General features: G+C 40.3%; 2 protein-coding genes across 3 annotated transcripts in view; both read left to right on the top strand.

Moving 5' to 3' along the window:
- Positions 1-1,631: 1,631 nt before the first annotated feature.
- On the top strand, positions 1,632-4,685 carry LOC125004372. Its single transcript, XM_047578933.1, has 4 exons — positions 1,632-1,741; positions 1,945-2,271; positions 2,559-2,701; positions 3,746-4,685. The coding sequence occupies exons 1-4, from the start codon at positions 1,633-1,635 to the stop codon at positions 3,836-3,838; spliced, it is 672 nt and encodes a 223-aa protein (XP_047434889.1). The 5' UTR covers position 1,632; the 3' UTR covers positions 3,839-4,685.
- A 1,384-nt stretch (positions 4,686-6,069) lies between these two features.
- The window catches only part of septin9b (septin 9b), a 68,555-nt gene continuing 49,678 nt past the window's right edge, over positions 6,070-24,946 (top strand). Inside the window, exon 1 of one of the 2 annotated variants that reach the window (XM_047577481.1) lies at positions 6,070-6,333. In XM_047577481.1, the coding sequence (XP_047433437.1) occupies positions 6,312-6,333 (22 nt within the window). In that variant the 5' untranslated portion in view covers positions 6,070-6,311. Of the gene's footprint in view, positions 6,334-19,591; positions 19,743-24,946 lie in introns of those variants that run through there. The other variant, XM_047577480.1, reaches the window with a different exon arrangement.

Raw genomic sequence — 24,946 nt, 5'->3', positions numbered from 1 at the left:
ATGTCAGTAAGCATTCATGCAATTTTGTTCTTGTGTTTGAGATATAAACAGGACAAGAGTAACTGTGTGAATCTTAAAGATTGCATCTAATTGGTCAGAGTTCATGATTATCTTATCAAAATATGATATTTACATAATATCTCATCTCATCTTCCGTACCGCTTAATCCTTCACTAGGGTCGTGGGGGTTGAGAGGCGGGGTACACCATGAACAGGTCACCAGTCTATTGCAGGGCTAACACAGACAGCCATTCACACTCACACGCCGTCTTGGTACAGTGCCAGCAGAGGCAGCAGTGCATGTAAACTAATGAAGGAAAGAGGTACTAAGCAATTTTAAAGTACAATTATTTGCTACTTTTTGGACCAATTTCAAAACAATTTGATTTGTTAAAAACGTCAATATGTTGATCTTACTACCCAAATACAAAATAAAATAAATGTCCTATGTCATTTTTTTTTTCTTTTTTTTAATATTTTTAACAATAAATACTGTATATTTATTCACAAGTATGATGTTAGTAAGGGATAATATAGAGTGAGCAAGTTGTTGAAATAAACACTGACAGGACAGACAGAGCATCGCAAGGGTGAAACAAGTAGCGTCCCTAGCAACGGCCTTTTACCCTGGATAAAAACAGACCTTAGACTGTGATTGGTCAGCTACAGCATCTAATAGACCTAATAATTACTGATCATTAAATTATTTTTGCTGTGGACAGTTCTTTCCTTGGTTACTTTTCTCGCAATTTTCAGTTTTCCCAAAGAGAGCATTCTGAAGGTTTTTTGTGTTCCTTTCATTCTATTTATTATTTATTCTATCTCTCTGTCTCTATCTATGTATCTATTATGTGTAACATTTGTAACGAACAAATCCCGTGACAATAGCTTGCCAGGTGAGCAATTTATATCACATTAATTGTGTAGAATTGATCTATAAGCATAAAAGATGGCCGTCCTGTAGGCACTTCTCTCCAATGAGTGGCAGCAGTCAACGCGGCGTGTATGTATAGAGGGCATGCATGTGACGTCACAGCCAACGAGTGACGTCACAGTCAACGACTGTGTGAATGACAGTTGATCATGGAGATCAGCAGCATTTTAAGTTATGTTCTGGAGGGCTGTCATATACGTTTGTGGATGTTGTTGTTTTCAGGTAGTTGCCGCCAGCAGTAACTGTTTCAGTTCCAAAAATAAAACAATAAATGGAATATTTGCAATCACACCTCGTCATTCCTTTAACCTCTAAAGTATTATGTGGCTAACGTTACTTCTCAGTAATGCTCTTAGCGTTAGCATCTTTTATTTAGCTACATTTATCATAAAACTAACTTAGACTAACTGAAACTGAGGCTAGCCCACTTTTCCAAACTAATAAGTAAATAACAGAATGTAAATAATTTAGCTTCACAGGATGCACATCTGAGATAGACTGGTCACCTGTCCACGGTATACCCCAACTCTCGCCTGATGACAGCCCCGCGCAACCCTCTACAGGGCAAAAAATTAAAGAGGTTATAGAGGGAGGGAGGGAGAGAGAGAGAGAGAGAGAGAGAGAGAGAGAGAGAGAGAGACTCCATATCAACCCATACAGGAAGTACTGCTTGCCTGTGGTTTATTGTTTCCAGACATATGTGGATTGTGTGTGTGAAACAACGGCAGAAGATGCAGTTACGCACCCACAGCTGCAAGATGATGCTCCTTCTGTCCTTAATGTTGCTCTGTGTTTCCACTAATTCAGGTATGTCTGTTTACATTATGAGAATGAGTAGTCTGCTAGCTGCAAGGATATTTTCTTTCTTAGTTTCATCTCTTAAAGGCTGATCTGAAATTAATGTAACAATTCCTACTGTTTTCCAGAACTGTGTTAGAATGATGCAGATCATCACATACACACTTTATTTTTTAGACCCTCTACTAGACTTTTTGTCTTTTTAATGACAGACAACACCATGATGTTCATACAGTCTGGGGAGGACATCACTGTGAAGTGTTCCTGTGGTACTTCTGAGAATATTGTCGGGATGTATCTGCTCCACAAAACTGGAAACAATGTTAAAGAGAAGGAGGTGGTATTTCTTCGAACTAATTCAGTTAGCATACGAAGCAAGTACCAGAACAGAACTCGTATAAATGGCTCCCTCACGGACTCAACCATAACCATCACAAATCTGACCGTGGATGACTCTGGTGTCTTCAGATGCAACTACAAAGATCAACGCATCCATGATGTTGGTGCATGTGGAATGACCTACACAGTTTTTGTGAAAGGTGTGTTTCTGTTTTATTCTCAAAAACTCTTTTATGTATTTACTTTTTTCTTGAGTAACTCATAGTGGACTACTGTCAATTCTGGGGCATTGCGGTTGTGTAGCACATTTGCAGACTTACACAGAGAGTTGGCCGTTGCCACAAACACAGCTGCTGCACTGATGACAGGATTAGTAACAACATCTACATTGCGTTACCCTATTTACTGTTCTCTGGCAGCATTATTCAAAAAGAGGAGATGTTAAGAGGTTTAACCTCTTATTGATATAAAACTCATTGCATTGCAGGGCTGAAGCTCATCATGGCACATTGCAGACGTGAAACTCCTCCAGTTCAGACTTTGACATTCTCGGTCACCTGTGTCATCTGCGTGCTCGCTATTGTCATTGCCATCTTACTGATTTTACTGATCCTAATCATGTACCGGAGGGTAAGTTCAGACTTCTCTTCTCAGAACTTTGTCAACTCTATCCCAAGTTAAAAGAATCAAACATCGTAATGTTCTACTGACCCTCTCACATTTCATATGTCTGAGGTTAATAGTACATTTATCAGTTTGTCACACACCATCCTACAAAAACCACATAACGTCTGCACAGTTCACTGCACTAACACGCTGATTACACCTAAAACTGCTGCATCTAAAGCACAGCCATAGAAACAGCTTCTCAGAATGTGCTATACCACTTGTCATAAGAATAAAATAATACTTTACATCAAGCCTTTCCTCTTTACTGCCCCCTAAAAATGAGATATTTACTGGTCCATGTAGGCGGAATTCAAAAAGACCCAACAGCAGCGAAGGGAGTTAACGTTAAAAGTGTGTGAAATTGGAACAATGAGTGTGTATTCTACTTAACAAAAGAGAGAGACGTCCTTATAACTGGTGACATTGTCTTTGCATAGTATTTCAGTAATTATTAGAATAATAGCCCAACCACACCCAAAATACCCCACATAACAAGTCGAGTGGAACGAATTGATAATCAGAGTGAAGAAGTATTGTCCATGTCAGTGTAGTCTGGTTGTTGCAGCACCCACTGGCCTGTATCCTGCAATTACAAACTACTTGTTAGAAACTAAACTAAAATTGAATTGAAATTTTTAACCCCATTTATTTGATGGGTACAATAAAATTATGTGATTCAACAGAGCTTAATTAAGTGAAATGGTGCAAGAAAATGAAAAGTGAAGCACCACATGTTGTACTTGCCATAACGCCACAGTAAATAAAAAAATCAACTCTGGCAGCTGGGCTAAATAGCATTGTGTATAGAGAGTAAAATCAGAGGTATCAGTGAAAGTGTTCACTTGCCTCTTTTCAAGGTGATCATGGTTGAATTTCATCTACTGTTAACATTTGTCTGAAAATCAGTTTTCTTTATATCTACTTTATTTGTGGTTTGTCTTTAACCTTCCACAAGCCCTCATAGTATATAACCAATCTACTTTTCTGACTTTTCACTACCAACAGGTGAAACCATCCAGCGGAATGAGAAGACAGCAAGTCAATAATAATGACTATGTGTATGAGGTAATGACCAAGAAATCCGATGCTCCCCTGTAGAACCGGAGCAGTTGTCACGAAGTCTGTATGATTTTGCAAAGCAATCCAATGTTATTTGAAAGTGATTGCTGAATCAGTATTTGATATTTCAGTGCTCATAAAAAAATGTAACAAACATTACTGCCACACAGATAAGAGAGGTTTTGAATATCACTGGGAATGACGGTAATTCCCTAGGATTGAAGAGGCTCATACTATATTATAATTACAAATAAAATGCCTGCCTAACACCTTGATGTAACATAAACAGAAGAGAGCAAACAGAGTCAAATTAACACGTTAACTGTCTAAACAAAACTGAGCGGCTTGGAATAAAAGTACAAGTCTGCAGTTTGAGCACCATGGTTAAAGTTAAAATAATCTTGAGCAGTGATGTTATTGATTTCAAACTAGGCGTGGAACACAACCTAACCTAGAAATATTTAGCTGTTCGTGAACAGTGTGGGAGTGTGTGGGAGGAGATGTTAAACCTCTGCAAAAACCACACGGCTTGTGTATCAGTTGGTTTCAGTTCATGTTTAGATCTGTCACGTAAATGTCCATATGTGTATATACATATAATCCAGGCATTCATAATCAAGATACAAACATATCTGTAAATGGTAAATTTGAAGAGGATTCTGGTGGATGGTGCAGGTACTTATGGTAAAGGTTTAAGTCATTCAGTTTGTTTTAGTTTTCAGCTACTGTCCCTACTCTTGCTTATGATACAGTTTTCTTTCAATTGTTTTTCCATACTGAAGCTACTGATAATGCCTGCTGTGTGCGATTTATGCCATAAGTGACAGCAATTGTAATAATGTTCAAGCCTCCTAATATTGAATATTGCATAAAAGAAAGAAAGCTATGTCAGAGTGTGCTGTTTTGTCTTTCTGTAAGAATGTTTTTTTGCAACATGCTTTCTTTCTTTGTTGGTCTGGCTCAGACTTTCTGTTCTCTGCAACTCTAGATCAGGCTCTTGTTGTTCACACCTGCCACAGCAGATGACTTCCGTATTTTTCACATCACTTTGTAGAAGATTATTTTTAGACCTGCTGTGCAGACCGAATATACAGCTTGTTTACACATGTCAGATGCATTTACTTTTGATCTGGTTTAACAGCACTACCATGCTGCTTTACAGTCTGGATTTTATACATGACTATAAGGTCATAAAAGGTGATAAAAAAAAGTCACTGAAAAACAAAAACAACAAAAAACAAAATTCAAATACTGAGTCAGACAACAGGTTAATAATCACAGGCAGCATTATGAGATTGTAAATTTAACTGATTACTGCATAGAAAACATCTGTAGAAGTCGCAGTTACAAAGGTTTAACTTTAACTTTTTGCAGGCATGCGAGAAACTGAGACACTTGGGAATAAAGTCCAGGTTTATGTGGCTAATAAACACGTTACCTGTTATCTAAACCCAGTGGTTTAGATTTAAGCGTGCAGTGTGACACACTGAGGTTTGTTGAGTGACAAGTGGCTGTGGTGTAGGCTTGTCAACAATCATCACATAATCAAAATCATCACATAAAAAAAATAGTCAGAAGGTTTTTTTTCCACGCGCGTAGTGAACGTTGAACAATGGTGAACGTTGCTTCAGTCATGTCATAGGAGAAAATAAAAATACAGGCCGGACCACTTCAGTTCAGATTCCGTTTAGATTCATTTTTTTCGTCTTCTGCAGGACATTCAAGCTTCTGAAGAACTGCAAGTCTCACTTTAAACCGGAAGAGAGCAGCATTTTGTAGTGGTTAAACCGCAGCACGCTCAGTCACCACCCGAGCAAACACCTTCCATATAGAAAATGCCACGGACTTCTCAATACCTTATACTCCACTGATTGGTGTAACAAAACTGGCCACTAGCGTCATGCATGTGTTCCTGATTATTCAGTCACATGTTTGTAATGATTAAGACAAATGTGAAACTACATTTGTTACATTTGTTACAGTGTGCAGTGTATTTTAATCCACCTCTAATAGTGTATGTGTATTAGAGTCTGGCCACGGACGTAACCTTAAAAGACATGATCAGGATCACACTATTTAATTGCGTGGGTCACTCAGTAAATCTGAGAAGTAAGGAAGGTCGGTTGTTTACATGTTTTTCATTCGTTTGTACACACTAAACATTTTGCGTGGACTGAGCAGCGGCAGCCCTGTACGCACAGTCTGGATACGCGCGTAAAAGCGCGTCAGTGGACTTGTCCACCCGCCTGCCCTCGTGCGCTAGTTTCATCGTGGTCGTGAGCTCTCGAGACTCCCAGCAACCCTGTGAAGCACATATCGAGCCTGGCGGACTTCACGGTATATCTGCATCTGTGCTGCCTGCAGTCACACGGTGCCATCACGCACTGACAGCTAACTGCACGGGAACAAGTGCAGAGGAACGGACAAGCAACTCGACTCCAGTTTCCCCTGAACACCAAAGCGCTGTTTTTAGTAACGACTGAGTGAAGTGAGCCAGCTGCTAAACCAGAGTATGAAGAAGACTCCAAATTCAGGTACAAATTTTATACGATTTTTGGCATGAGTGGACGGCATGGTTATGAATTATCTTACCTATGTAGTTTATCTCTGCAGAAAGTACTTACAAGAATTATGCATGGAAAAATATGACCTACATTAGGCAAGCTCTAAGTATGACTTAATTAAGTACTTTTAATGGTTAACCATGCTATAGTAGTAATATCAACTAATGTACAAGCATTATCCTGCTAATCATATTTCACATAACCCTTCTTTTTCGTTGGCCTTATCTCTCTGTGGTTTTATGCCAGTTTGTTTTGCAGCTGAGTGTAGAGGACCCGGGGGAGTCCCTCAGGGTCTCCCGGCTATTACAGTCTGATTCACATCACCATCTTCCTCCTCAGCCTGCCCTTCTGTGTGGATGCACTGGTTCCTCCGGCTGTACTCTCTCCCTGGGCTCAGTGCTGTGTGTGTGCAACCTTTTTGGGATGTTTTAATATTCACTTTTTCATGATGTCATTATACAGACACTGGTATATACACGAGCTACTGCATTATAAGTGTGGGTCATAATATACTGTGTGCTTGTGCGTATAATAAACACATCACAGGCTTTCCTCAGGTCCCATCTGCATGATCACATTCTAAACATTTCAACGGACTCTAAGGAGAAGCACTCTAGATTAAACAGACCCAGAAATGTGGCACAAGCTGATGTTGTTGAGGCTTGTGTTGAAAACAGGAGACATCAAATCCAGGGCATGATTATTTGCACAGTTGCACAGTTTTTGTTGCTTTCGGCTTCATTTATATGTATTGAAACAACTGTGTGGTTTCTCCAAATTTCTATCGTCCAAAAGTAAATGGACACTTGTGTAGTGACTATCACAGCACAGCAGCAGTCTGGTGTCTGGAGAAATCAATGCTTGGCCATTTAGGGAATAGAAATGTGGGGAAGGTCAGAAGAGGTGAAGTGCTGGGAGTGAAGTGCTGTTTAAGGAGTCTTATCAGTGACTGTCAGTTTCTACCTCTGGAGATCCTCAGTGCTACACCTGCACTTACACTGCATAGCTATACAAACACCCTTGAGCTTTCTCTGTTGTCTTTAGACACTTGCGATGTGGTAGCTTAGTAGGTGGTCAGACCACTGAGGAGGCCGCCATACAGTCTCTGTCCCATTTGGTGTGTAATGATCACAGTTATCTGTGCTTTGTCATTGTTTTCTCCCTCTTTTCATAGAAAACTGTTTAGATATCAGATCAGTATTCTCTGGAGCAAGACAAACCATAATGTCTGGGTGCGTCATGCTCCCCTCCTCAAGTGTTTAGCTCCAGGGGGTTTTTCTCAAGCAACATCTTAACCTCAAGGTGGTAAGTCATCTGTCAGGCAGGGACTTTTTCATGACTGAACTCAGAGCGAACTCGATTAGAAGTAGAAGCCTTTAAATGGTGATTTTTTTTTTAATTTTTTTTTTTTTAAAAGCATCCTCCTCCCGCATATGTGTCACTTATCCCAAAAGCAAAAACTAATGTTTGAGTGGGCAGTCCCTGTGGTAATGCTGGTGTTTGCAGCAGATGTGTGAAGCTGTGCAGATGTGTCGCTGAGAGTAGCTATTATCTGTTAAAATGGTCAGCTCAGACCAAGATGAAGGAGAACTGGTGTGAAAATTCTTTCATAATGACCGTCTGTCCTATATTTTCCTTCAAGAAAATATCTTAAACATGTCAAAATACTACCTGGGAAAAACAACCACTCCAAAGCTTTTTAGGAAAAGTGCATTACATCGTAGTTTTGTTGTGATTTCTCAGCTTAATCTTACTCATCTTACTCATTTAGTCTGGACACAGGACTCAGGGATATTTGGGCATAGTTAACTATATGTACCCATGTAGTTCTGTAGTTTCATGTAATGTGACCCTGAATGAACAGCGATGCCCAGTGGAGTAGAAGCACTGTGGGTTTTTTTTTTCTTCCACGTTTTTTTTCCCCTCTCTTCCTACGCATGAGAGATCCCAGTCAGCTGTGCTATATATTCTGATGGCTGGGTCATTTCTGAAAGCAAGGCTGTACTCAGCTTGAATAGACTGCTTTGTGGTGGACATTTGCTGTGGGCTGGTTGTTTGTCTTTATGGAAACTTTTCATGCTTCATAGAAGATTTGACATACTGTAAAAAAGGAGCATTCCTGATAATAACATGTAAGTGGAATACAAGACACTTGGCCTATAATGGAGGTCTACATTTCTGTCAGCATAATTTTAAAAATGTACTTTGCCAGCAAAAAAAAACAAAAAAAAACATATTTTTTTGTTAGCCTCAGAAATCACATTCTACAAAAATCTTTCTGTGTAAACTACCATATAGACTAACACAAGTCATTCTCATCCACATCAATTATACAAGGACATGTCAAATCTTCATAGTGACTCAACGTGCCAGTACTCTGCAAGTGCTGATGGCCAGGATTTATCCTTCTGGATTACTTACATTGCATGATATGTGCAGACTTTGGCACTACAACATAGACTAAACTGAATTTTGCCAGTGCATCCTGAAGCGTGAGCATACATTAAGTGGGAATAAGTCACACGCTGGTCCTTTCTCCATCCAGACTGCCAGATATTTAGAGACTGTGATTGTTGGTTGATTTTTTGTCCCATTTTGATATGAGCCCATTATAGTGCATAGTCAATTTAGGTACAGCTTGACCAAACACAGTATTTTAGGTTTTACTGTTAATAAGGCTTTCTTTTAATTCCATAGAAAGGTATATAACATAGAACACTGCAGGAAACATCAGAATATGTTATATGATCTGCCTTTGTGGCAGTCCCAATAGACAAATACTGTAATGTGTATAAATATTGTGTGTTTGTATTTTTTTTTTGTTTGTTTGTTTTTTGTCAGGTTTTAGTCCTAATGTAAGCAACGTGCGTGCATGTCCGTTAATGAAGGAGTCCAACAACGTACTGGGTTCTTACTCCAAACTTTTAGTAAAGTCCCAATACAACACAGGTTAACAGTCCACCATCTCTTCTCTCTCTCACCCGCTCACTAGCACCACTAGGTGTTACCTTAAGATAACGCTATAATGAACAATTCTCCAAAACACTACATTTAACACATATGTGACCATAACCTTTCTTCATAAAACATAAATTTCATCTTACATTAACACTACCGCACAAGTTCCAGCATTAATACGATATAATGTTAAGGCTTTTTGACGTCAGCACAAAATCAGGACAGTAGATGCAAGTGGAGATAAACTGGAAGCGATGTAAAAAGAGAGGGGGCAACAAGCAGGAAATGGTGTAGGCCAGATTGAAACTTGTGTCACTGGAGTGAAGACTATGACCTTGGGTTATGAGTCATGCACTCAACCTTTCAGGCAACCCTGAAACAATGTATTGTCAGTTGTAGTACTAGTTACACATTCAAATTCATTACAAGGCTTAACCTCATCTAAACCTGGCCTGAGGTGTCATACATGCCCAGTAATAAAGCTTGTGTCTTGCTGTTCAGATGCAACTTTCATGTGGTTCTCACAAGCGTAATTACTTATTTTTTTTGTGGAAATACCAGGAACTGCATTTGAAAATGAGAACCATACTAGTTCTCAGTTGATCGAAAAACCCTATTTGAAATCAAGTTCAGATGCAGATGATTTTCTTGAGGACTGGTCACAGTCATATGGTATGACTGCTTTCTTTAAAAGGCTTTAACACTTGAAACTGCAGAGTCAGTCACATCATCCATCCACCCACTAAACCACACCAGTAGGTCCCACAGAGAAAGAGCAGATGAGAAGAGTCAATACAGCTCTTTATTTCTCCTTAACAAAGGCTCCTCAGTGACAGCTAAGCTGCATTCCCCTCAGTCTGAGTCATATATTGGCATGAACTGACACTACATTCACTACAACTCTCTGTGATAATTAGACTTTTAGACTTTCTTTGGAGACTTTGATATTCACTGGCGAGTGTCTGTTTAAGTCACTACATTAGGGCAGAGCTGCCAAGGCCTCTGGTTCATTAAATGCATATCATATTAAAACCCTGCTTCAGTATTAGTCGAAATTTTATCAGTCTTATTTCATAAGTGCTAAGTACGAAAGCTCTCTGCCTTTGATTCAAGTTATTCAGCCAAACTTTCTCTCATTGAAAGATTAGAACTTATGATTTTTTCCACTTTTCCACCTTGCCAGAACAATTAGCCTAATGCTTTTCCTCCCACCAAGGGAAGTAACATGTTTTTTTTTTTAATCTCTCTTTTATGTTTCTTCACAGCTGTAATTCCTGTCTGGTTAAACTCTAAGATGATTCAACAATGCATGCATGTAAAAATCTCTCTCTCTCAAATGAATAGTCCCTTACACCCTTACTTTTGTGAGTCCATTCATACACAGTCACACACTCGTGTGCAAGCATGACATCATTAGTCAGTGTTTCACAGCTCGTCTATAAATAGATACGAGGCTGATGATGACGTTTCAGCTTAACAAAGCCCCCTGCGAGGAACATAAGGTTGAGAACGGGCCATGTCACTGCTGCTTATTGTGATGAGCAGCCACCCAGTCGTGAGTAATCCCGCTGCACGTTCATTAAAGAAACACCTGATGTCACGAGCAGATGCTGTTAAAGGGAAGGACCCAGTCTTAGCAAGAGCATCACTGTCCGTTTGCATGCTGATTATTTCATGCAGCACAGAGAATAACATTAATGGTCTTGCAGATTTTTATTTGCATTGTTGCATCATCCCTATTGGTATTGTTATTTATTATGTCTTTGAGCCATCAGTGTGTCACTGAGTTTGGTCATAATGTCACTCTTATCTTGTTTATAAAGTAAACAGGATTTTAAGTGACCGTTTACAAGCATGCATTGGTGGTCAGCGCTAGTGGTTATTTTTTATGAAGTAGGCCTTTATGCACATGGTTCAGTGGGAATTACTGTACACTGTCACAACTAAAATTTCATTTTGAGACTTAGATCAATCTTAAATCTTAAATCAATCAAACCCAGTAGCCAAATTAGACCATCACATAGTAAGTTACAGGTTGTAGTTTATCACAAGTATTGTAGTACAGGGATGTCAAACACTTGTGTAGAATCAGTGTTCCTGTTACATATGTTGTTTGCTGCAGGAAAAGTTTATTTTAATAATATATAGTAAAATGGCCTGCATTTATATCTGGTGTGTTCACCTTTCAAAGCAACTCAAGGTCATCTAACAGCAAAACAGCAATGCATAAGACATCACAAGAATAAAACAAACAACGGAATAAAAATGAAAAGGGAAACCAATAAAATGGCTTTAAAAAGATCTGTTTTGAGTCTGAACTTTCAGATGTCAGCTGGGAGAATGTTCCAAAGGCGGATAAATAATATTAATAAATATCTTTGACCCATTTAAATCAACAAACAGCACCAGTATCTTCCTTAAATATCCAGCATGAGTTGGCCCCATAAAGCTGATGAATCATGTGCGACAATAATGCCTCACTACAGCATAGATACTGTACGCATTTCACCCGCACTCATTTTGCATTTGTTCAGGACGTGCTCCTTTTCCAAACTCCACATGAGCAGCGATCACCACAGAGCTCATGTGTCAGGAGCTTTCTCTGTGTGTGTCATTGTGTGTCTCTGTGTATGCATGTGTGTTGAGCATGTGTGCTGTCTGGGTCTGAACTGTGGATTTAGACATCAGGAGCTTGGCATGCTGATTACAGAGGTCTGAAGCCACAGGGAACCACAGGAACTCTCCTCTCGTTCTCCCTTCGTTCTCTTTCCAGCACCATCCCTCCATCAGTTCAGGCTAATTTGCAGAGTTGGAGGTGAAAGCAGGAGGACTCGGGCTCATGCAGTGAGATTTGGTGCCTTATGATCATCATCCAAACAGCACAGCTTTCTTCCTCTCATCCATGCTTTGTCTAAGTTTTCCTTCACTCAATTACATAACGCATGATGTGGCCTGTAACAGCACAATGCACAATGAGGTATGTTACACACTGTAGCTGGCACTAAGCAATGCTGACAGACTGTTTGTTGTCCCAGCTTAATAAATTTCACTTGGATGTGTGAAGCCAGCGTTTCAAGCAGTTTTTAGTGTTATTTTAGTGCCACTCCATACCCCAAAATACATTATTCCAGGGTGGATGAAAGATGCCATGACATCCGCAGTTGCTTCTACTATATCTGCTGTATCCACACAGTGCCCGCATATTCATCAGTCAAACTTTGAGGATATACTGTTTTATGTAGACTACTGCCAGCCCCCTCTCACATCTAATGATTACCTTATGGTGGAAAGGAAATAGCCAGCAGAGTTACTACAGCCATGCTGGGATGGACAGACTCACAGACTGCACCGCGAGTACTTTTACAGCCTCTGACAGTCCAAATGACCTGAGAATGGGATCTAAATTGTCGGGGAACTGGAAGAGAAGGGCTTTTGTGAGTTATTGCCAAATGGAATGGGGATTTCTGTGAACTAGATGGACCCTGTGCTTCTCTGTGTATGTGTAATATGCGTCTGTCTTAAGTCACAGGGCCATGTATTAGTTATTGTCCTTATTGCCATGATTTCTTTTCTCACAGAGGATGGGTTGAATGAATCCTAGCTCTTACACGCCAGCAGCCGACTCAACACGGGAAATTACTCTGGGCGTGAGTTTAGCACTGTGTTCTGACTTCTGTATGGGCTGTGAAACATCTTCTGGGGCTGAGGGTTTGTAATTGACTGTTGGTAATGATAAAAGACTGTGTTTGTGTCATTTTTTGTTTTTCTTTTCCTCAGTCCGCCACTTTCATTCAGCCTCAAACATATCCAACTATTGGATGGATTGTCTCAAAATTATTTATAAGACATTTATGTTCCACGAAGGAGGAATACCAATGAATTTTGGGATCCCCCTCCCAATTTATTATTTAGTATCACCCAAAGGTCATACGCTTGCTTTCTCTAATATTTTTGAGTTTATGGTCAAAAGTCGTCATTCTGTATATTCTGATTTATTTACTGTATATAGCACCAACAACAATACAAATTGTCCCAAGACACTTTACAAAAACTGGCCTCTCTGTACAGGGCTGTCTAGTAGCCTGCTAGTGAACACTACTGTTATTCTCAGTTCTGAATCAGTGACAGTGGAACCACTGATCAGTCTGTTCACATCAGGCTCCTGATATCCACCCTGTATAATCTCACCATGCAGCTCAATAGATGGTATTGTAGCCTAAAAATAGAGGAAATATTAAATTATATCACTAATAGGAGTTTACTAAGTTTATTTTAAAGGGCACTAGAATACCAGATAGTCAAATTCAGTGGGAACTACTTGAAGGCACATGTGATTTCCATATCCAGAGAGGATGGTCACTCTGATTGGAAAATAGGGAATAAAAAGGACTGATTGTGTCTTTAATTACTGTAATGATGCGCTGTCTTAAGTATCTGTATAACTCCTGGGTTCATTGTGATTTAGTGTTGTGGAAGGTGGGTTGATTACTTTTTAGCTCTATACAAAAGCACTTCAAAAATAAAAGTGAAATCTCTGTGGAACATGTGACAGGAGCATTTTCTGTTTACAAAAATGCATTTCACCATCCTTTTTATGAGATTTGGCTCGTGGAGATGAGTGACGTGTAGAGCTGTGTCGTGCATGTACAAGCCCCAGGTTGTGTGCGTAGACTGGAGCAGCAGCAGTGAAACAACGCAAATGAGGAGGACAGGGCCTTTCCATTTCTCTCTCTCTTTTTCTGTATGGGGTTTAAAAAGAGATGATGCTGGGGGAAGATGAGTGCCGCGTTTCTCTCTGGTGAGGTCATCCGAGCAGCACCACATTACACTGTTTTCCCTTTTTCACTCTCCACCATCTCCTGTGCGCACACTTATTTCTTGAATCTCTGCTGCTGTGTTTGGAGAAAGGAGATGTTTTGGAGAGTTAAGGGAGCTCAGGGCTGCTGCTGCGTGTGTGTAGTTGAGAATTCCCCTGTGTTATATATGAATATGTGTTTGCGTCACAGTGTTGATGCATAGTGTGAATTTCAGTGTTATTGTGTCTGTGTTTTGATAGGTGCCTGTCTGGAAAGCAAGAGTTATGCTTGTGTGTGTTATGACGTAGCAGCTGAACTTCCTCAGATGGAGTCCCAAGCTGTGATGTGGCTGAAGTACACCTCCTCACACGCTGAGGTTAAGGCAACAATTCAGTCAGGAGAGACTTACTTCTGTGTGAGGATTTGTTTTAAATAATGTGCCTAGTAAGAACATAACAGTGATTAGACCCAATCATGACGCCATCGTATTTTAGGTGGAGAGGGTTTAGGCTGTGCTTAGTATAGGAAAAGGAAAATGGTAAAATTGATGGTGGCAGTGGTGATGAGAAGGCTGGAAATCTGGGTGGGATGAGTAGTGCACTCTGATGAGCAGGAGTCTGGTTATAAAGACCAGAGGTGGATGGGTTGGAGATTTGCAGGAGTTTGGAACTGAAATTACATATTTAAAGTCTAACAGCAATGACATGTTTGGCTGATTGTGGTTGCGTTAAAATTGTAAATACTTTCCTCACCTTACCTTACTTTCAGTCCCAGTGAATTCAAGTATGTAACTGAGTTACACCCTCAGCGACTTATTAAAGGACCAGTGTGTAGCACTGAGTGACATCTACTCTGAGTTGCAGATTGAACCAACTGAATACCCCTCCATTTAAATTATACCGTAAAGGAGAATTTACACTGGCAACCACACAGATTCCCCAAAAGCCAACATATTGGTCCTTTACATTGTGAAAAAATAACGTACATGAATGAGAGACTTCATACATTTACTTTGGGATATACTCTGTAGTGCACTCTTTCCTCATAGTAGATGTTTTGACTTCTCAGCTGATGCAGTATTCTTCTGTCTCAATAAACTGTGCTACCGAGGGAAGCCAGTCGATAAACTAAAACAGCTAAATGGAATTCAGCCATCATCCATTGAATTATTTACACCTGTGCTTTGCCACTGAGACTGGTCAAATGTGTTTTCCGGGGGAAAGCCTTGTAAAATCACAGTATTGGTGGATTCTATAAAACCATGCTTTGACTTTTCCGTATCATAGCATAGCAGAGTGTATGCCGGTTCCTCACACGTATTTTTCACTCCTGACACACGAGGCTTTGAGCCCTCACCTTATCTCCTTTCTTCTTCCCCTCCATTTACTTCTTTCACTACTGCCCCTGCTCGCTCCTCCTCTTCTCATTTTATCTTTTATCTTATTTCCAGCGTTTCTTCCTCTTCATTGTGCATCACTGCCCTGCAGGCATCCCTTTAGTCTTAGATGGCGCGTTGGTGTGCGTTTTGTCCTACTGTTCTATCTTGTAGCTAAATTTAGCTTGTTTGAGTCACGCGTCCGGCCATAGGTCACGCTCTGAAGTGACGCCTTCCATTAATGTGCACCCCAAGGCTCACCATCCACTCTTAGTTGATGTGTAGTGCAGTTTTTATTTGGGCGGGGCATGAGGGCTGAGTTTGTCTCGCATGAGTGAACGAGCGCACGTGTCCGCCTGCACCTCATGACCATCTGCCTCGTCGAGCGCAAATATAGGCTACATGTTTGCTATACGAGTATGTGTGTCAGTGAATAGGGGAGTGTGTGTTTTTCAAAGACATACTGTCATATGAGAGGAATCTGCCTGGATAACCCTTGGAGTCTGTGTGCTTGTGTGTGCGTGCCTGTTTTGTGTGTGTCAGTGTGTGTGTGTGTGTGTGTGTGTGTGTGTGGTAGGAGGGTCTGACTGTATCTCGCCAGCAGGTTTGGATGATGGAGAGGAGAGGTGGTGAAAGGTATGAGTGAGGGAGGCCCTCTCAGTTCTGTTATTTTACAAGTCAACTCAAACAACATCATTTCCCAGAGCCTGACATAAAATGTACTCTTGCAGTGTGAAACACTACAAAACTGTATGATAGACATGTGTATTTCTGAAAATCTTTTGTTTTGGGTGGTTAGCAGATTCCACAATTAAACCATCTTTCTTTTTAGAGCTCTCTTGAGTTAAGTAGGCCTCCTTAAAAGAAATTAATAAATAAATCTGAAAGGCCAGTGTCACTTTAAATTAAGCTCTGAAGCAGTACACTGAATAATCTAACTGAGGTTATGTAAGATTGTTTGAAAAAGGAATAATAATTAAATGAATAAATTACATTATAAATTGTCAGAAACACCTTTAAAATAATAATAAAAAATGCTATGCCTTCATCTATGCAGTTGAAATAAATAATGTGCCCTAATCCTCTTTGTATATTGTACAATTCCTTGTTTACTTATTCCTTAATAATAACTATAGCTTCTCTGTTCAAATCATCTGTAGGTTGTGGTGGAGAATTGCATCCATCCAAAAAATGGGAAGTAAAAATAAATCTTCTGACAATTTTAGGTACAACTGTAGCAGCGCCACATGTGCACACAAACCCACTTCACATGGTTGGCCCTTCCAATGCTATGTTTGTGCGTTATGCAGATGAGAGTGAAACAACAAATGCATAAGCGCATGTTGTGTGTTTTATGTGTTTTTTTGACCCTGACCCTGTGATTAACTGCAGCTTTGTGTGGAAAATAATCATGGGGCAGAAAGAGCCAATGGCCATCTGAGACGTGCCTATTTTTAAAAGCACGCTTTTGTCACAGTACTGACATCCTGCTTTCCATATGGACTCAGCACCAAAAGCACCATTCATAATTTATCCTGTTTTTGATCTGATCTCTGGTTTAAATGATCACTTTGATCAGATATTTTATCACCATTGTGTACACTTAACGGAATTCCTTCCAGGGCCTCTCTGGTTATCAAGCTCAGCCCTTCAGAATAAGATAATTAGACTCTGACAGTGTATATCTACAGTTCTGCTGTAGATTTCAGCTAAAACATGAGCTGCCTTGATGTATACTTTTATATTCCTGTAGCTAGAGATACACCTGGTTTTAAACTGTGTACTTTGCCAAAAAATGCGGTTCCTTAAATGACCACTTGTTTGCATGTTTAAAACCTGGTCCCATCAAAAGTTTTTGGTCCCTGTTACTCAATCCCTCTCCTGACAACTGTATTGGGATCCATATTTATATAACACACCAGTTCAAATTATATCAAGGGCTAAAGTTATGCATACTATGGGGAGTGGCTGCTCTGGGTGACAGGCAGGTGCTGTCTCAGATTTCGAGCTCTGTGCCTCTGTGTCTTCACTCCAATCTCGCTCCACCTCTTTGGCCTTTTTTGGATTAGTTGGAAGTTTGCAAGAGTCATGTGCTGCCAAGATGGGAACTGCCAGTTGGCAGTCCAGGAATCCTCTGGGTGACTTTGTAGAGACTTTCTCCCATCTTTATATACAGTTTGTGATTTGTTAACATACTTGACTATGTACAAACGCATTACTAGGGCTAGTGATTTCTCACTAGCCCTTTTATGAAAATGCAGTTAATTACAGACTAAGACTTTAAGGTTGTCCTCATAATGTACATAATGTGCTGCCTGGATTGCTCATGTGTGAAAGCATCTTGACGATGCATATTCTGTAGAACTCCACAACAGAAGCTCTAAATGAAGGTAGATTGTGCAAGGCAAACAACGTATGCAGGTAAACATGTACGGTAATTAAAAGATGATCGTTGGCCTGTGCATTTATTTCCATTCTTCTTGTACTGTAATTGTGTGATGTTGTAACATCAAGAAGTATGCAGTACTGTATAAATGACGACAATGACTACACTAAGACTAAATTAGTATTTTTCAAATCTTAAAGTAATAGGAAACTGGCACCTAATACGCTTACGTAATGTTTTTTTTTAATCTGATCTTTAGAATTAGTCACAGGTGTCTCACTGGGGCCAAATCCTCTCAAATTCTTACATTGCACCTACATTTGGATATCCCTTATCTGCTTCCTCTGCTCTGCTTCTCCTCACTTCTCTGTTGTCTCTGTCAGAAAAGGCCCTAGGACTACAGGGGAGTGGGAGCTGTGTGTGCATGTCTTGAATGTTTGTGAATTCTCCTGCATCACTGCAGATGATTCAACCATCAGTCATTGATACATTGATATGCAGGAATTAATGTGAAGCACCTAAATCTAACCCAAACTGAAAGTATTAGTTCCTTGAATCGGGGCAGGCCAGATAGTGTTTGGGGAACACCACGTTATATCATTGCTTTATTGAAGTAGTGGCCTCACTGAGTATGTTTTGTCCTCCTTCCAAGTGTGTTCATACATGATTTTGTGGTTGGAAGTTGGAAGTACATGCAAGTTATGTCTAAATTTGGAAGACCTCTCTTTGAGGAGGGATGTTCCTTGTAAGAAAGGGGAAGAGGAAGTGACTTTTTCTGTGTTACTCCTCCTTCTGTCTCTGACTTGAAATCACAGAATTGTGTGTGTGCTATGTTTTCTCGTGACTTTCTAGCTAAGACAGCATTTCACTTAAGTGGCTCTTGACCTTGTTTAGCAGCAAGAAGAGAGTCAGACATGACTCGTGTGTTTGAGTGGTTTTTGCTATGAAATCTTGTTAAGAATAATAGCGCATTCAGACGATGAGAGATGTTGAGTCATTTCCTATAGACCTCAGCTGAGAGACACTCATAGACATGTGCAGAAGGTCAACAAGCTTGTTGGTTGAGATCGTGTACTGATGATTATTAGTTGCTTGTAAAGGAGTCTTATTGAGAGGCTCTTCATGTATGAGTGCCAGGGACTGGAGTTTTTTTCTTTTACAAGGATTGTTGAGAATGCTCTTTAATCCATTTCAACCCTGTTGTGCTCCATGAAATTTCAGTGAGTTTGTACGCTGTGACTGTGCAATAAGTATACCGATGATAACATGGCAGGAATAGGTGGTGTTAATATAGTAACAGGATCTCCTTGTAGACTGTTGTAGGTTTTCTCTTGCAATATGTGGAGCAAGTTTATTTTCCGACAAAGGCCTTTGACCAAATGGACTGAAGCTTTATTTCAAACACAGATCCAGGGTCAAAAAAGCAGGACAGAGAGAAAGGAAGAGGGAATAAAAGAGAGAAAGAGAGACTTTGAAATAGCGTCCACTTATATGTCCATATGATAAGAGCCAGAAAAATGTGTGTAGGAGAAAACGAGAAGGTTATGAGGGAGAAATCAAAGAAACTAAGAGCGAGGGACTCCATCTGACTTGCACATGGCTGTGGACGTCTGTTCTGTTCACTTGTTATCCCGACAGACTGAAGACATTAAAACTTGGAGGAAATAAGAGCAAAGGAGACAGAGGGAGGAAAAGGTGGGAGGAGAGAGGGAGGGTTGAGAGAGGAGGACAGGGTGACTAAGTCAAGAGAAAGGGGAAGTCTCCATGCAGAAAAAAGGGAGGGAAGGAAGGAGAGGAGAGAAAAGCAAGTTACATGTGGCTATTTGACGTAGCCGTTGAGTTATGGAGCGAGACAGAATAGCCGGTAAGTAGCAGCTTTTTCCAACTTTTTTAACATGTTAACACAGGGTTTTCCGCCACAATGTGTTCCTTTTTTCTTTGTTGGACTGCAGAGGAAGTCTTAGCAGTGTGGCAACAGCCAGCTTGAACCAACTCTGCTTCTGTTTGCTTTGCTTGGTCAGTTGTCGGTGGGTGCAGCTGCTGAGAGAAATTGTGTGTGTGTGTGTGTGTGTGTGTGTGTGTGTGTGTGTGTGTGTGTGTGTGTGTGTGTGTGTGCGTGGGTGTGTGTGTGTGTGGGTGGGTGGGTGGGTGGGTGGATGTCTCAAAGTGTGTCTAAATGCCAACTTCACCCTTCTTGTCCTATCATCTGTTATATGAGCAACAAAACAGAAAGTCCTTTATTTCCTTGCTCTCATTTATTGAATGTACAACCACAGGTACAGTAAGCTCATTGTGAAGTGCCATTTCTGACGGCAAGTAAACCTCATGTGATGTGCCGTCAACTACGACTTCCCAGAATGAGGAAAACTGTTCCAGTGCAAAGCGGCTGCTCTACTGTAATTGGCAGGAGGGGATACTGTTTTGTAATTGACCCACATTCACAGCTTCAGTAAATCTTCACTCCATCAGCACAGGATTGGACTTGAAGCAGAGTGGTCCAGTTGTCATATTAATTCTAACTGACACACTCGGTTTATTTTAAGACCGGAAGAGCAGAGCTTGTGTGTCTGCTAATATGATTTAGTTTTTGACAGCAGGCTCTTGAGAAATATTTAGCATGCATCAGACTCTATTTGTTGTCCTGCATCTGCTGTGTTGTCACTATTTTAGTTAGAAGCTTCCTCAATGGAAATGTCTCTGATTATTTTAAGTAGCAACTATGTTTAAATTTTAATTTGTGCTTTGTTTAATGCAGAGGGAGTGGAGCTTCTGTTAAGGAACACATATGTTGAGGGTGCACTGAGAGTATAAGACTAATCGTACAGTTATTAAAGCTAAGCAGAAAACTGAGAGGCACTCTACACTCTGGAAATTACTCTTTAATTTGACTCTTATTAAGACAGCTCAGCTCAGCAAAGCTTAATGTTCCTCATTGCACATCTATTTTTATTTCCGCTTGGTGGCACTGTTGCAGTGTCATGTGTTCCTCTTTAGTGCAGCCACCATTTTCCTGCTTTCTGTGAAATGTTCCATGTGGATGATTCATATTTTGCAGACTCAGAGCTTTTTGTGGCCTGTGGAAGGTTTTAGTAATGACTGACGGCAGACGAAGGGGGTGAGGATAGTGGAGTAAAGAGAAAAGCATTATTTTACTACCAAGAAAACATTGAGATCAGGAATGACTTCACCCCTCACTCTTTTGGAAGTCATGGACCAGGCTACTTCCTGGTTTTCAACCTGTGCCTTAGTATTTATGTTTGGACCTGCTGTCTTGACAACAGCCCCAGCCCCTACCCCACTAACCCCTGAGCCCTTCAGATTTTGCTTGAATAGTGATAAGAGCTGGGACTATAGTGACTACGTGTAACTTTAGACCCCCTCATTGTGTTTACATCTGAAACATCACCATCTTGACTCAGTGTGTCTCCTACGTTCCTTTTCCTCATCTGTTCACAGTTACAATAATATGTTCAGTATGGCTTGTCATCTGCCATGGCTGTCGCGTATGGTCACCACATTGGCTTGATGTAATTTCTAATTTGTGATGCACTGCTTTTAAAGTATGACGAAGGTAAGGGGAAACAAAGGACTTAGTTTAAAAATAGGAGAAATAGTTGTGTCATATTGCTTTATGTTTGGCCAATTAAACAGGAAGTAAGTCTCTGTCCTGTCATTTGGGTAACTGTCAGTTACTGCAGTGCTTGTGTGGCCTGTTTAGCACCAGTTTGACAACAATAAAAGTTATTAAGTAGCTTAAGCTTTCGTGTTGTGGCACAACCCTCTTTCATATTTCCTTAAATCTACTTACATTGGTGAACATGAAGCAGCCAAGATCTGGACGCACACAGGATTGCATCACTCTTTCTGTCATAATTTTACTTATTCTGGTTCTTTTTTGGCTTTGTGTTGGTTTAAAACATCCCTGAGGTTCGTAGAGGAATTCAACAGTGGTCCTCTAAAGTAAAAAACATTTAACTTGCGAAAATATGGAGCTAATCTTCAAATGGTAACATAAGATAAGAAAGTAGAATCATTTAATTAATTTATGTTTAAGTTGTTGAACATTTCTATTGCACTATGAACTGTGTGATTATTCAGCTAGGTATGTCTTGCTATGGTAGGTCTTTAAGAAAAACACTGATTTATAAGTCCAAGAGTTCAGCAAGCTAACTGAAGTCGCCTTGAGCAAGATAGGAAACTTAAAGTTGCAAGTGCATGACACTGGTGTCTAAATGTGTGTAGATGTGCCATTGTGACTGTAAAGCTCTTGGAGTACAAATAGGTAGAAAGGCCATTTATAGGCTAGAAAAAAGTCCATTGAGACCATAATGAAAATATGGTAGTTGGATATATCAGTGTTTTACTCACTTCTTTATTTTATCAGTAAAAATACAAATGGTCTAATCTTGTGCATATCATAAAACTACAAAGAAACCTTTACACAACTAAACTGCAAAAAACTCATGACCCTTTTACTCATGAGTTGTGACTGAGATCAGAAGAATGAAATGCAGATCCAGAAAACAAACAAAAAAAAACAACAAAACAATAACAGACGATTAACAGCAGCAATGATGCCATTAGAGGTCAAGAATTTCCATAAAAGACTCATGTGCAGACCATTCGAAAGAGGCTTAACATGTATACAGAAGGAGAGTGACACGTTAAAGCAATTTACAGTATACCTCATCTCATCTTCCGTACCGCTTAGTCCTCACTAGGGTCGCATGGGTTCTGGAGCCTATCCCAGCTGGCATCGGGAGAGAGGCGGGGTACACCCTGGACAGGTCACCAGCCTATCGCAGGGCTCAATTTATGGTATACCCACAAAGAAAAAGAAAGAGAGAATTAAATTTGCTCAAGATGCACAGAATAGTAGCTCTGGAGAACTGTGTTATTTTTAAATGAGTCCACGTCACTTTTTAACTGACATGAATGTGATGGTTAATGTGGAGAGTCTGGGGTTGTCTGTCTTACAGCTCAGACTTAAACCTCATCTATCGGTTGCCTTGGAGAGCCCTTTTATAGTCCCCTGCTCCTGTAGATGGACGAGCTTTATTCATGAAGGGAAGCGCACTGCTTTAAATTCCCGACTTTAATGGAACTTAAGTATGCAGCATCTGTCTTTAATTCACTCTTTTTGCACATGAGTCTGCGGGTTTACACGGTCTGTATACCCTCACCGTAAAACACACGTGCATGCATACAGTAACCACACCCACAGCCATAAATATATACCAGCCCAAAGAAATCAAGGAAATCACTCCGCTCACCATGTTCCATAAAAGAAGTGTACAGGATATCCTCTATGAGTAAACGCCTCGTGGTTCTCCTCCCACTGCCCTCCCAGTATTTCACCTCATATTGTTTCCCAGATTAACATTCAGTAATGATAAATGAGGGAGCCGTTAAGACAGCCAGCATGGGAGCAAAGGAAACTGACCGGGAAGTCCCACCTTTAGTCTTCCTGAGGGAGGATTTGTGGCAGGTGATATTATTCAACATTACAGAAGCACGGGTCAGTCGAGGCCAGGATAGGACATAGACACACTCCTTTGAGAAGGTTCATTCAAAGGATGACATCCACTTACAGGTCAGCTAAAGGTGTAAAGAGGGAATGGTCTTGGGTCAGAGAATTAACATAGAGGCAAGCTGAGTGTAGGGGGAAATGCATTTCATTCCCAAAATAGTGAACGTGAAAAGTGTTACTTTTCATGCCACAGGATGCATGTCTCACCCTAAAACATGTGTCCATAACTCCGCCCACATGTGAAGCCAGAATTAAAGGAGAATCACAGTTTCTGTTCTGACTTTTCTGCTCACATTTCTGCCCATAATTATAGTATTATTGCTTCATTGAAATCTACCTTTCATGTGATGCTTGGGGTTGTGTTGTGTGCTTGGACCAAGTTATCACAGATTCCATATGTCTGTGTTACAAATGACACTTGGACTTAGGAGAACAATTTCTTGCACAGCGAAAACCACAACAGCCGCAATCCTTCCAGCATAAATTGTCCACACAGCTTTGAAGCCAATTTAAAAATAATATTTTTTTCCGAAAGAGCTGTCTACTAATAAAAACATGAGTGAGTGGAGGCATAGTTTGAACTCACTTAACACAAGGTCCTATGTGCTATGGATAGTGTCTCTCGGTTACCTCGTTCTACTCGATGATCAAATGTTTCTATTTCGTTCTGGATTTATGCTGCATTTACACGATCCTGTTTAATTGCACAATAGCACAATGAGATGAACAAAGTCAAGCATAATTTTGTCATTGGTCTTGTGCACGTACTTCAAACTGATCAGCTATAAAAAGTGTTATTTAGATGAACCACACATATTGCTCATCTGTGTGAACAGAAGTAACACTCAAATAAGAAAGTCTGTTTTTGTGCAACTTCCTGCCAGTGGATGTTTGTGGTTGTGCTGAATTTTTGTTTGTCTTAAACTGACCGTAGAGCTTACAACGTGAGCGGCATAATGAAATTTGTCTGGCCTAGATGTCACTCTTATTCTTTAACAAAGTGGCTTAATTGCAGGTGTGTATGCGTGTGTGCCATTCACCGTTTCAATTCATTGTTGTCTGTTGGAGTGTATGACAAGATCCTTGTAATACGTTCTGCATGATGAACAGAATGAATTTTAATAATTTACAAAACATTGTGTTTTAACTTTCTCTTAACTCAGACACACAACTAGCTTAATTGGTGTCCCCAGCACCAGAGGGAGCTGAATGGTTTTGGTTAGATTCCTCCTGCTATGTGCAGAGGTCTCTGTGTTTACAGGGCTATTTCGGGGGCACAGACACACACACAAACACACCCGAGTCGACAGTCAAGTAACCACACGGGCACATGTATACACACATATTCAAGTAATGTTAGTCACAGTGTAAACACGCACACGCTTCCCCAGATTTTGGAGCTTTCCCTCATTCTGTCGCCCAGCCTCGCCTCACAGCCAGACCAGAGTGTGTATCCATGTTTGGATAAATACACACTGGCTGAAGGAGGTGTGTGTTCCACACAACTTGTGCTTTAGCTTAACTACTACAGAGCGTTG

Source organism: Mugil cephalus, chromosome 2, assembly GCF_022458985.1.
Source record: "Mugil cephalus isolate CIBA_MC_2020 chromosome 2, CIBA_Mcephalus_1.1, whole genome shotgun sequence".
NCBI lineage: Eukaryota > Metazoa > Chordata > Actinopteri > Mugiliformes > Mugilidae > Mugil > Mugil cephalus.
Note: the sequence above shows the minus strand (reverse complement) of the source record. Positions and strands in the feature narration are given on the sequence as shown.